The sequence below is a fragment of the Mesoplodon densirostris genome, chromosome 8 (assembly GCF_025265405.1).
Source record: "Mesoplodon densirostris isolate mMesDen1 chromosome 8, mMesDen1 primary haplotype, whole genome shotgun sequence".
Classification (NCBI taxonomy): Eukaryota; Metazoa; Chordata; class Mammalia; order Artiodactyla; family Ziphiidae; genus Mesoplodon; species Mesoplodon densirostris.
Window position 1 is genome coordinate 29,954,892 of NC_082668.1, and position 12,782 is coordinate 29,967,673.

Genomic DNA, 12,782 nt, shown 5'->3' on the forward strand with positions numbered 1-12,782 from the left:
ACCCTCCTTAAGGGCTGACGGAGGGCAGGTGCAGTAATTGTAGGCAGAGGCCAGAGGGATAGACTTCTCATTGGCGTGTTCTGAAAAGTAACGTATGGAAAAACAACCCTGAACCAAGATAGGGCGGCCTCTCGTGCATGGGCCACCTTATCCCTAGTGGACACTGAATTTTAAGGGTCACAGACACTGTGAAGGAGGAAGGAGCTCTTCCAGGTTGTTTGAGGCCTGGGGGACAAGGAGCACAAGACCTGGGCCTCAACTCTGCACAATTCGCCTTAACTCTTAATTCGGATTTGAGTTGTTTGGTGTTTGTTGGTTTGTTTGTTTTTAATGCGCTGCAACTAAGGAATCCTTGGGAAATGAAAGAGGTATTTGAGGCTGTCTATTTCAAAGACAACGCGCTCTCCCCAGGCCTTTAATTTTGTCTCCTTTCTCCCCAGCCTCCCCAAAGGAAAAATATACAACAAATATTTTCTTTGTATGTTGAAAATAGTTGGGGGAGGAGAAACACTGAAGGGGTTTTGGTAGAGATTTCCCAACTTTCATGTTTGTTTAGAATTCAGTTAATTTTCATAGCACTGTCTCTCAGAATTTACAGATTACTAGAGGGAAATACTTAATTTGGTTTCAGCTCCAGCAACCAGTTGATGTGAGAGACAGTGGGAAGGAATGGCATCTTACACTGGTTACAGTGCTGTGGTGGTTTTGCGGAGTTCAGCAGTTCTGACAGTGGTGGGTAATACTGTTGTACCTCTGGGGTGTGCTATTGATGTGGGTTCTTTTTTTTTTTAACCTAATAGCTAAAAAACACAGTAAGAGATTTTCACTTATGTCATATACTTGCTCACCCACAATTTCTAGACAGAATTTATTCTCTCCTAACCTTCCACCCAAATATTTTCTGGCAGTGAAAGTCAAGAAAAAGTGAATGTTTGTTTAAAATCTATCTCTAGTTCTTACAAGTTTGATTCTTGTCACTGGTTCATACCTCCTCTCTGCCACGAGTTAGGTTCACGGTTACATTCTCCTCCTCAGAACTGCTTTGAAATGTCAAAACCCAGGAAGATGGGCAAAAAGTTGAGGTGCCTGTTATGTGAGGTTCTCCCATAGGCTTACTGAGTTTATCAATTATGATGCTTCCTTTCCCTCCCCCAATCCCTCATAAAAATGGTACCAGAACTCTGGCCATGTTTTCAACTTCCTTTCCCATCTTTCAACTCTGACCTAATTTAAAAAGACTAGAAATGTGTCAGAACCGTTACATCATACCATCCTTTGAAGGGGGAAAAAAAAGAAATCACAAAGTTCCCATAAATACCAATCTTTGCAATCCTATAGAGTTTTCAAGTTGGCTTGGAGTTAGACGAATAAAGATTTTGCCAAAAAGTGTGAAGTGTGAACTTAGTTAATAATATGTTAGAAAGAATGAGTATCTTAGAAGATTGCTTTACAAAAGAAGCACAAATTACCCTACTGTCAGTAGCTTGTTTTGGGTCACTTTGAATTTCCATTCTGGGTTGTGTGTGAATTTCAGAGCACAGAAAAGTAATTAAGCTTTGGGACACTCTCAGGAGAAAGGTAAGAGGTTGTCTCCCTGTTTCTATACTTCAGACTCTTTGGGGACTGTGGCACCATGGTTAATAGCACGTGACAAAACCACACATAATAAATGTCAGGAGGGAGCTCCCATGGGCAGCCAAGTGCAGTTCACCTGCGTGTGCAGTTCTGGGTGAGCATTATTTCTGGGAACCAAAATTCACCCCTTCCTTGCTGGAAGCGTCGGCAGTATCATTATCATCAACATCAGTAGGTCAAGGTCTGATCTCAGAAGAAGCATGATTCTGCAAGTTCCCATGAAGGAGTTTGCTGGTATCTCCCCATATTTTTGCCTCTATGTTCTTTCCCCAGTTTGTTTGATCTTGTTCTTTTAACTCTTGGATCTTTGAAGTGAATGAAATAGGTGGAATACTTGGAATGAAGGACCTCTGGCTAAAAGGAACGCAAATGACTGATAATTGGTTATGAACATAGGTAGTAGTGTAGGTGGCACTTTGTTTCAATGACTGTATTATTCCAGAAAGAAATCATTAGCAAAATGCCATTTCTTTTATTTCTTCTATTTCTTCTTTGACTCACTAACTCAAGTATATGTGGATCCAAAGACTACAAATAACACTCCTAATGACACAGTTATTGAGTGGTGGCAAGAATATCGGACCAATGGCTTTGTCTTATGTTCTCATTAAAAGACAGAAAAAAAAACTAGAACTTTTTATGTTTTAAAAACATTTGGCTTTAAAGGGATGACATTGAGGAGCCTGGACTAGAGTCTGCCCCAACCAAACATGGGTATAGTTTCAGTGGTGGTGATGGATGGGGGTTGTGAGGTAAGCTTATGTTTCAGAAAGTTCTTACAATGCTACACCACTTCAAATACTTAGACCTATCTCCCATCTGAGATAGCAAAGGTAGAATTTAGCTCTGAAAGATTATTTTTATTGTTTGAGACCTATGTGATTTAAACAATATGGTCATTGCTTTTAAGGAGATCATAATCTTAATAAACCAGACATGCTACCAATTTATGGACCCTTAGATTCATTTTGGAGACACCGTTTAATTGTCCAGGATTGAGGAGGGTTGTCTTTCAACACTTGACAGTCAGCATATTTTCTTAACTCTGTGTTTCCTAAACCAGGCTTCCTGAAAGAGATAGACTTTATGCTGCACTTTGGATGAAAGAATGATTAGTGGGAGAGAAAATAAAAGATTTTGTCAAGCATATGGGCATGAGGGGAAGTTAAGGAGAGGAGAAACAGGTGAGGGAAACCCTTTAGGGGGAGGGTTTTAGGGGAAATGGCAAAAGCGCCTGGAGATATTTGCAATCTTGACTGGCAAGTTTCATGTAAATTATGATGAGATAAGGACGGGTTGAACAAGAGCCATTTGGTAACCTTGGCATCATCATGCCCACATATGACCAAGTTTCTTACATATTTCTTGATCCTGTGAAAGTAACTACCTCTTGCCAACAGCAGGGAGATTTTGGTGAACTTAATTAGTCCTGCAAGACTTGGATTATCCTGTTTTCTGTCAAATTCTGCCTATGGATCCTATCATAGAAGTAGCAGGTATGGCAGTTAACAGGTTTGAATTTTTTTCTTTTTTTAAAACTAGGTCTTGGATTATCATTTTAATAAGCATGTTTCAACAAGAAGGCTGTGAAGAGAATGGAGAGTATTTTAAAATATTTCAGGGTGATCATTTCAAAACCAAATTCAGGTGATGTTTGTTAGGAGACTAGAAGAAGCCATGCATTTCGAAATTGAGATATCGGACAGCCTTCACAAAACTCATCTGTGACTCATAAATAATAAGAAAGTCACTTTGCACTTGGGTGTGTTTCCTCCCCATTGCTGACGGTAGTGGATTTTTGAGAAGGTGGAGGCTGATCCAGTGGCTCAGGCCCTAATTTGTATTGTTAGGTCAGGCTGAGGAAAGCCTCATTTCTCCAAGGTGAGGTACCAGACAGCCATGATTTATGTCATTAAATTGACATCTGCTGACTCCAATTTGGAGTTTGCTGGCTAGTGTCATTGGGACAGAGTAACTCTCTGGTTCTGGTGGACAAACAAACATTTGAACTCTGTATCGAAATTTGTAATCTGGAGACACTCCTAGTGTGCCGATGGGCATTTCTTTTCTCTCTCTCTCTCTCTCTCTCTCTTTTGAAAGTATTTAGACTTATAGTAAGTCGCAAAAATTGTACATAGAGTTCCTGTATACACTCTTTGCAGCTTCCCTTAATGTTACATAATCATAATACAAGTATCAGAACAAGAGATTAACCTTGATAAAATACCATTAACTAATTTATACACTTTATTTGAATTACATTATTTTTCCCACCGGGGTCCTTTTTCTCATCCAGGATCCAGGCAGGGATCCATTGCATTTAGTTGTCTTATCTCCTTAGTTTCCTGCAATCTGTGACAGTTTCTCCTTTGTTCCTCATGACCTTCATACTTCTAAAGAATACCGGCCAGTTATTTTGTAGGATGGCCCTCAATTTGTATTGGTCTCATGTTTTCTCATGATTAGATTGAAGTTAGGTACTTTTGGCAAGAATGGCACAGAATAATGTTGTGCCCTTTTCAGCCTATCATGTCCGGGGAGCATGATATCAATATGCTGTAAAATTTCATCATATGGTGAAGGTGGTGCATGCCAGGTTTCTCTACTGTAAAATTATTATTTTTGTCTTTGTAATTAATTAATGTCTTGTTGGGGGGTGCTTTGAGACTAGGCAAATATCTTGTTTCTCATTATACCTTCATCTATTAATTTTAACATCCATTGGTGATTCTTGCCTGTACTCATTACTACTTTGTTGTTTGACTAATGGCAATTTTCTATTTCAATACTTCTATTTTCAATACTTCTATGTTTATTAATTGTAACTTTACTATAAGTAGGAGCTGATCTATCTCCTCCATTTATTTATTTATTCAACCACTTATTTATATCATTATGGATTCATGGATATTAATTATATTCCATGGGTTAGAATCTGTTACCATTATTTGTTTTTGTTGCTCACATTGCCTAGATTTGGACTTTGAGAACGCCTTCAAGTTGGCTCATGAGTCTTTTTGACATGCCTCCATCACTTTATGAGCACTTCCTTACCTTCTGGTACGACAGTATATTCTAATCTCATCTTTATTTTCTTTGCCTCAGCCTTTGAATCAACTGTTCCTCCAAGGCACTCTGGTCCCCTTTATTGGACAGTGATATTTAGAAGCCAAGATCTTCATGCCAGGTGTGCTCACTGCCACTTGGGTATCTTTGCTAGCTCATTGACAGAGCTAGGAAATACATGTATATATACGCATACATGCATATACACATTTATTTCTATACATACCTCTGTGTATATATGTATTAAAATCTCTGAGTAAATACTGATACCTTAAATTCCAATTAAACATCATAGGCGTTTCTTAAGGGAGTTCTTATAATTATTTTTCAAAAACATTGGCGATAAACTGTCTCTCTCTCTTTTTTTTTTTTTTTTTTTTTGATGGTACGTGGGCCTCTTACTGCCGTGGCCTCTCCCGCTGCAGAGCACAGGCTCCGGACGCGCAGGCTCAGCGGCCATGGCTCACAGGCCCAGCCGCTTTGCGGCGTGTGGGATCCTCCCAGACTGGGGCACGAACCCGTGTCCCCTGCGTCGGCAGGTGGACTCTCAACCACTGCGCCACCAGGGAAGCCCTAAACTGTCTCTTTTGCTTGGAAATAATCTAACATTGAAATCCTCCTCATCATTAACATTTTAATCTCCAACACTCCTGATGAGTTTCTGGTTGACAAAGTCTTCTTTTCTATCTAAGCTTCATCGCCAGCAAATATTACAAGAAGTGGATTTCTCAGGACAAAAATATTCTATAATGATTTCAGAGGGCTACTCAGCACATTATGATGGGTACTCATGCTTCTCTAACTCTCAGATGGAATAAGAATGCCTTGTATTAGGATTGCAAGTGATAGCCTCTCTTAAGTGGTCCAGATTTTCCCACATTTTAGTGATGGGAAGTATCTCCATCCTTAGATAATTAGTGTGATCCATGTGTTCTGGGATTCAAACTAGGGCATCCTGGGTAGGTTATTTTTTATCCTCCCTGAAGAGTGTGTAAATGCATTTAGAATCTCTCAGTTCCTTAGAACTCTGAGTATGAAGAGATCTGAGCTTCCTAATAATCACAACAATTTCTTAGTGACTTTTGATTCTTCGAGCTAAAAATATGTAAGATGACATGACATCCAAAAGCTCTATCCATAGACACTAGTGACTGTGGGTGTGAAATCATCCTTGTGTGTGAGGCCGGGAACTGCCTCAAGGACCTCTTATAACCCATGATTCAGCTGATTTCTATCTGAAACATATCTGTGTCTCTATGGTCTTGTTCTGCTCTGGGCAAAGCTAAAGGAGCATTACAATTATGTTCTAGAAGACATGTATTAGTGGTCATTTCTAGGATTGCTAGCCTCAGCCTAGTCCAGGTTAGGGTCAGCAGGTGGCTTTTGTAGAGTGGAGTAGAATAGAATGATCAAAATAATAGTACAAAGTTGATTTTATCTTTGTTTGATAGACATTATGTACTTGATGGGTACCAGACACTGTACTTGGCAGATGATGGTTTAAAAAGGAAAGGGGAGGTTTCAGGGGTAATATCTTATAATTCAGAAGTGAATTGACTGGGGCTAACACTGAGGGTTTCAATATTGGAAAGAAGTAAATGATAATTTTTAGCAATGAGATGGAAAAATGAAAGGGAAAATCTCTGAAACATAGAATTCAGAAAAGGGGCAAATAAGGATAAGACAAATTCCTAGACCTGAGAAGGTGGTAGTACTTGTTTCGGATATAAAGTGGTGGGAAGCTACTCAGCAAGAGCTATTATTTAATCAATAAGCAAAATAGAATCAAACTTACTTTTCCAATAAGCTTTACTTGATTAATACCTCCATAATATAGAGTACAGAATTCATTGTCCACTCATCCCCTAAGAACTTATCAACATACTTTATTGTTATGTTATTTGGTACCACTTTGCTTATAAATTCATGCAATGTTTAGCTTGTAATTGTTTATTCTGCACCTACATCACATGGATCTATCACTGTCTTCTCCTTCTAACATACAGAAAGCCTTGCACCTTGCTGTGAACACAGTAGTTGAGTGAACACTTGTGACATGAGGGTTGAATGAAGATTGGAACCATTCATTAGTTTATCCTATTAAAAATCAATAGTGAGGGCTTCCCTGGTGGCGCAGTGGTTGGAAGTCCGCCTGCCGATGCAGGGGACACGGGTTCGTGCCCCGGTCTGGGAAGATCCCACATGCCACGGAGCGGCTGGGCCCGTGAGCCATGGCTGCTGAGCCTGCGCGTCCGGAGCCTGTGCTCCACAACGGGAGAGGCCACAACAGTGAGAGGCCCGCATACCGCAAAAACAAACAAACAAACAAAAAAAAAACAAAACAAACAAACAAAAAAAAATCAATAGTGAGACCCAAAGGTGATTCATTGTTAAAAATCTGCTTTTCTTACTCAGTAATGCAGAGTTTTACCAGAAGGCTGATTAAAAACCACTCTTTTGAAATGTCACCAAAATAAAATCCTTGACAGATACAACACAACTAGGTATATCATTAAAATAGATTCTTAACGGAATAAAAACCTAGAATCAGAACATTGGTTGAAAACATAGAAGCTCTACAGAGGCAGTAAATTAGGAGCTAGTCACATTTTAAATTTGCCATCAGTGTTTCTTTGTTGAAGCCCCAGAAGTTAGAGCAAATTGAACTGATAGTATAAGTTAGCACCATGGTTTTCTACCAGATTCTGGGAGAGTAGGATTAAGTGAGGAGAGCTTTTAGATTATAAACTTAAAATCCGCTTTGGCCATAAAAGCGCTTCCCCTATCTTACAAAGACTTACATGCACCATGGATGAAGATTTGTTGAAACTCTGAAGGTTTCTGTTTCTTTAGTTTCTTTTTCCTCACTTCTTTACCGGGTGAAAACTTTATATTGAAATAGATTGTGTCTTATCGTTAACAATTCAAATAGCTATGATTAAACTTATTTTTATCGTGGAGTCAGAGATGTCAAACTATTGTAATGGGACTCGGGCTCCTTGCCACACAGTATGTAGCAATTGTATTTTGAATAACTTGCTGTAAACAATGGGGGTTTTGTCATGTGCATCAAAGGTTTTATACAAGGCGTTCTTTAGAACAGTGTCCATTCCTGCTGGTTAGGGAATCCATTCCCAAGGCAGGACTTGCTGTTGGTTCAGCTCATGACTTAGTTTGGGTGGGCATGGTTTATTCTTCAGGGCAAGTTGGAAAATTGGCCTATTTTTGTGACTTACTAAAGTCTATTTGAAAAATTAAGTTGGACTGTGGGGAGTCTTATCTCGATATGAAAACCTTGTCTGATTCTATTTGCTTCTTGCTTGAGCGGGAACTCCTAGGGAGGCTTAGAGCATCCCACCTGCTGAATTGGATTGTGGAGCATGAGACTATTTTAACATTAAATGTTCTCAGGGAACTTGATGGTGTGAGATAGCCCTTCTGGGCTTCTAGTTCCCCATTAACTATAGTAATTGAACTCATATCATGTGACCCTTGTGAACCCTTCAGAAGTGTCCAGGGAGAAAATAACAAGGTCAGACCTTTCAACAAGACAATTTCAGATACGAGCCATGAAACATTCTCTGTTCCTTCCTGTATCTTCTTCCTCAGCCTGTCAACATGTGGTCTCGTGGTGTTCTTTGCTTCTGATGGCTGTTTCTCTCCCTCCCTCCTTCCCCTCTGCAGACATGCCTTGAATTGGAACGCTACCTGCAGACGGAGCCTAGGAGGATCTCGGAGACCTTTGGTGAGGACTTGGACTGTTTCCTCCGTGCTTCTCCTCCCCCGTGCATTGAGGAAAGTTTCCGGCGCTTAGACCCCCTGCTGCTCCCTGTGGAAGCGACCATCTGTGAGAAGAGCTCGGCAGTGGACATTTTGCTCTCTCGGGACAAGTTGCTCTCTGAGACCTGCCTCAGCCTCCAGCCAACCAGCTCTTCTCTAGACAGCTACACAGCCGTCAACCAGGCCCAGCTCAACGCAGTGACCTCATTAACGCCCCCCTCGTCCCCTGAGCTCAGCCGCCATCTTGTCAAAACCTCACAGACTCTCTCAGCCGTGGATGGCACAGTGACGTTGAAACTGGTGGCCAAGAAGGCTGCACTCAGCTCAGTAAAGGTGGGAGGGGTGGCAACAGCAGCGGCAGCCGTGGCGGCAGCTGGGACAGTTAAGAGTGGACAGAGCGACAGTGAACAAGGAGGGGTAGGGGCTGAGGCATGCCCCGAAAACAAGAAGAGGGTTCACCGCTGTCAGTTTAACGGGTGCCGGAAAGTTTATACAAAAAGCTCCCACTTAAAGGCCCACCAGAGGACTCACACAGGTAGTGGTACAAGTTGGCCGCACGTGGTTTCTTCTTTTTCCTCCTTTAGCCTCATGGTGGGAAGGGCTTCTCTCTGTTCCGAGAAGTGGCATCCGTGCCAACTAGGAGGTGTAGAGAGGCAGGTGGGCCTGGGTGGGGAAGCAGGTGACTCGCTCGTTACCTTAGGATCTCCAGGTGTCCTGAGCACAGGACATGGGTTTGTCACTCACTGGCTCGGAGACACTTTCAGAGGCAATAATTCTACAACCAAGGTGTAGAATCAGACACTACTGAGGATGCCTGAACAGGGGCTCTGGTGGTGTGACTCACAACCGTACGTGATATGGGCCCTTGTCACTTTCCTGGCACTTTTCATTGTTTTATCAGTGTAATTTTGCAGTTTGGATCAACACTGGAATCCGAGGAGGTACATTTGAAATTCACAATTGAACAAGGTAGCCAAGGTGTCCCTATTCACTCTTTTTTCCAGCATCCCTGATTTTTCATCAAAGTCACCAACAGCAGGAGGGTTTCAGAGTTCATTAGAGGTGATCATTCTATAATTAATTGGCATCTCCTTTTTTGCATTGTTCTCTGGCGCATGCTTTATGGAGAGATGGCAGAATTGCTTTTTAATGAGCTTGTTACTGAGAAGTTGCTAAAGTGATTACATTGCTATGTGTGTGGTAAGGGCACTGGGGACCGTCGGGGACTGTATATTTTCCTCAAGACTTCTGTGGTGACTCCCAGGAATCATGTTGATCTTGGGAGCAATGGGATAATTTGGAAGAGGGGGAAACCGCAGAGAAAAGAGTGAGATTAGCATATTCCTTGAATCTGGTCTTTGTTCTCTGGTTTGAGTTGGAAGCTTAGAGCTGGTGTCTCTTCTTGGGGTTAGCATCGTCGGAGCAATTACTGTCATTGGGGTTTTTTTAATGAGTCCCTGACAGTGTATTGCTGGTATGGTTTTTGCATACTGCGTGCACAGTACAAGCTGAACAGGGAAAAGCTCCGAAAGTATAAACAGCAGAATCAGAGTGTTGTCAGGGAGAAATAGGTGATTGGATCTAGGCTAGGAGATGTGTTGGTGAGAGTTCTTTTCGGGCTTACTGCTTGTCTTCCAGGTACCCTGTGGTGGTTTGTGGACTGTGTCACCAAGGAAGTATACAGTGCAAAGTTCATTGACTGGAAAATCAGGAAAACCTGGGTTCTATTCCAATGCTATAACTAACTAGCTTTGTGACCTTGAGCACATCGCTTTACCTCACTGGCGGCCTCATTTTCCACATCTGCCAAACAATCTGGATCTTAAGGCCCCTCTCAGCTTTAATTTTCCTGGGGGGAGGGGGTCTGTGAAATGTCTTTGTGCAGGACAGAGGAGCTTCCCTGATGTAGGAGTGCATAATGTGTGACTAGAAGCCATCACCACCGCGAACCTGGAAGGTACTCCCACGGGAGGATGAGCGTGGACGTTGCTTCTTCACACCACAGGACTTAGGCATGCTCTCCTCTAACTCCGAACTGACTTTCCCTTCTGCCCTTGCTTGGTTCATGGGAAGGTCCCCTAAGGTAACTTTGAACCTGTGGCTCAGGTTCAGGTGCCACTCAGGGTTCCCATTGGAGATTGGGTTCAAGTCCTCCAGTCCACATACATCAAGGCGAAAGCTTCCTACTATTTTCAGCTTTTTTTTTTTCCTCTCTCTGATATTGTCCTGGAGATCATTTTATTTATATGTCTTTCTTTCTCAAGTCAATGAATAAAGTAACGAGAAGACATTGCAGTGCTCCCAGGCTTCAACCCTGACTCATCTCCTGTTCCCCGCAGGAAACCAGAGAAGGCAGGATGAGGCTAGAAGGTTGAGCTTTGTTGGGGGTGTGGAATTCATGCTTATGAGCACATTTTTTCATTACTGACGTGAGACAGGCTATGTCCTGCCTAGTATGGAGACTGGACGGCTCTGGGGAAGCAGAGAGTCTTTTTGGGGGGTGAGTCCAGAGCATTTTCTTCTTTTCCCTATCCCCTCTTTCCAACGGATGTGTTAGAAGGATAACTCTGAGGAGTGATGCATATTTTGTGCTTTGTTTTTTGGGCGTTTTCTGTTCAGAGTGATTATCAAGGTGGAGCTCATTATGTTTCCCAGCACCTGCAACCCCTTGCCGTATAGCGGATTAAAGTGGAAGGAATCCTCCCCGTGGGGAGTTTACCCAAGAAGGCAACATGCATTACTAGAAAGGCAGTACTGCAGAGTGGTTAAGAGCAGGGCTTTGCAGTCAGGGAGACTTGGGTTTGAATTCTGGCTCTACAACTTCCTAGATTTATGACCTGGATACATGATGTATCTTCCCTGAGGCTCAGTTTCCTCATCTGTAAAATAGGGATAATTTACCTCCAAGATTGTTTTGAAGATTAAATGAGTAAACATATGTAAAATACTTGGCAGATGGTAAGAGCTCATTAAGGATAGTAATAGGGTTGGTTGTAGTTGTGACTATTGCTGATGATATTGATTAGCAGTGATTTTGTGCAAAAACAGCTTTATGTAAACTAGAAATAAACCACTTAAGGTTAAATGCCACCAAAAAACAAGAAGCTTTTCTTTCCTCACTTCCATAATTTCAGTGTAGGGGTGATGATACAAGAACGTTACTCATGGAGGGTGAAATTGGACATGCAGGCATTGGCCCATTGAAGTTGGCAATAATGTAGAGCATGACTTTCCTAAAACAGCACAGGAAGCAATGGCCTTGCACCCTCCAGAAGCATTTTGCCAGTAAAACCTTCTGCAGAGACAAGCATGGAGGGAAGAGTAGGTGCTATGAGAAAGAGAAAGGATAGGAGGGGAGGTAGAAGTGGAGATGGGGGATGAGGAGAGGGAATCTGAATTAATTTGGATGAAATGGATGAGAATCAGAAGTATTTATTTGGAATTGGTGTGAAGGGGGCACATGGGGAACTGAAAAAAACAAAAGTGATAATTTATGTGGTGTGGATGAACTAAGAATAATGAAAAAAGCATGAAGGATGGAATCAAATTAAGTGCAAACATATCAAGGAAGTAGACTAGTAAAAAGCTTGAGGGCAAAGGTATACGGTGATGGGAATTCAGTTTGGAGATGAGTCTGCTGCTAGAAGTGAATGGAGTAGGAAGAGCCGCTGACCAAGTGTTGAAATGAAATGGGCTCTGGGGCTTCCCTGGTGGCGCAGTGGTTGAGAGTCCGCCTGCCGATGCAGGGGACGTGGGTTCGTGCCCCGGTCCGGGAAGATCCCACATGCCGCGGAGCGGCTGGGCCCGTGAGCCATGGCCGAAGGGCTCTGGTTGGATTCAGGCAAGCTGTTTTAACACAGGGCTCGCTTTAATTCAGTGAAAATATTTTCTTATCCTTCAGCTGGGGAAGCGTTTTGGGACATAAAAATAGAGAGGAGAGAGAGAGAGGAGGTGGGGGGAGAGGACCTCGCATTTTGTTCTCTAGAGTTATATATATGATCTATCTCTTCTATATGGTAATATGTTGAAAAAGAGACACACTTGCAAATGTGAAATAAAATGTGTGGGTCTCTGTCTATGCATAAAGAAAGACAATACGTTGTTGGTAACATGGATTTCCTTGCATTGAAGAATTTTTAAAAGTGTTATTCATTTAATCTTTATACAGATAGGATTTACTGAGCTGGAAAAGATATGCTTCTTCTTCTTCTTTTTTTTTTTTTTTTTCCCTTCTGTGTCTGTTTTTTGAGGATGCTGAATCCTTCAAACTTTTTGCCCTGAAGGATGTTAGGCAGTGAGGT

General features: G+C 42.0%; 1 protein-coding gene across 6 annotated transcripts in view; it reads left to right on the plus strand.

Moving 5' to 3' along the window:
- The window catches only part of KLF7 (KLF transcription factor 7), a 112,418-nt gene that overhangs the window by 33,112 nt on the left and 66,524 nt on the right, over positions 1-12,782 (plus strand). For 5 of the 6 annotated variants that reach the window (XR_009533182.1, XR_009533184.1, XR_009533183.1 and 2 more), the window contains one exon: positions 8,386-9,019. Coding sequence is in view for 2 of the 6 variants with exons in the window: in XM_060106364.1 (XP_059962347.1) it covers positions 8,386-9,019 (634 nt within the window). In the remaining 4 variants the exon portion in view is untranslated. The remainder of the gene's footprint in view (positions 1-8,385; positions 9,020-12,782) is intronic. The other variant, XM_060106366.1, reaches the window with a different exon arrangement.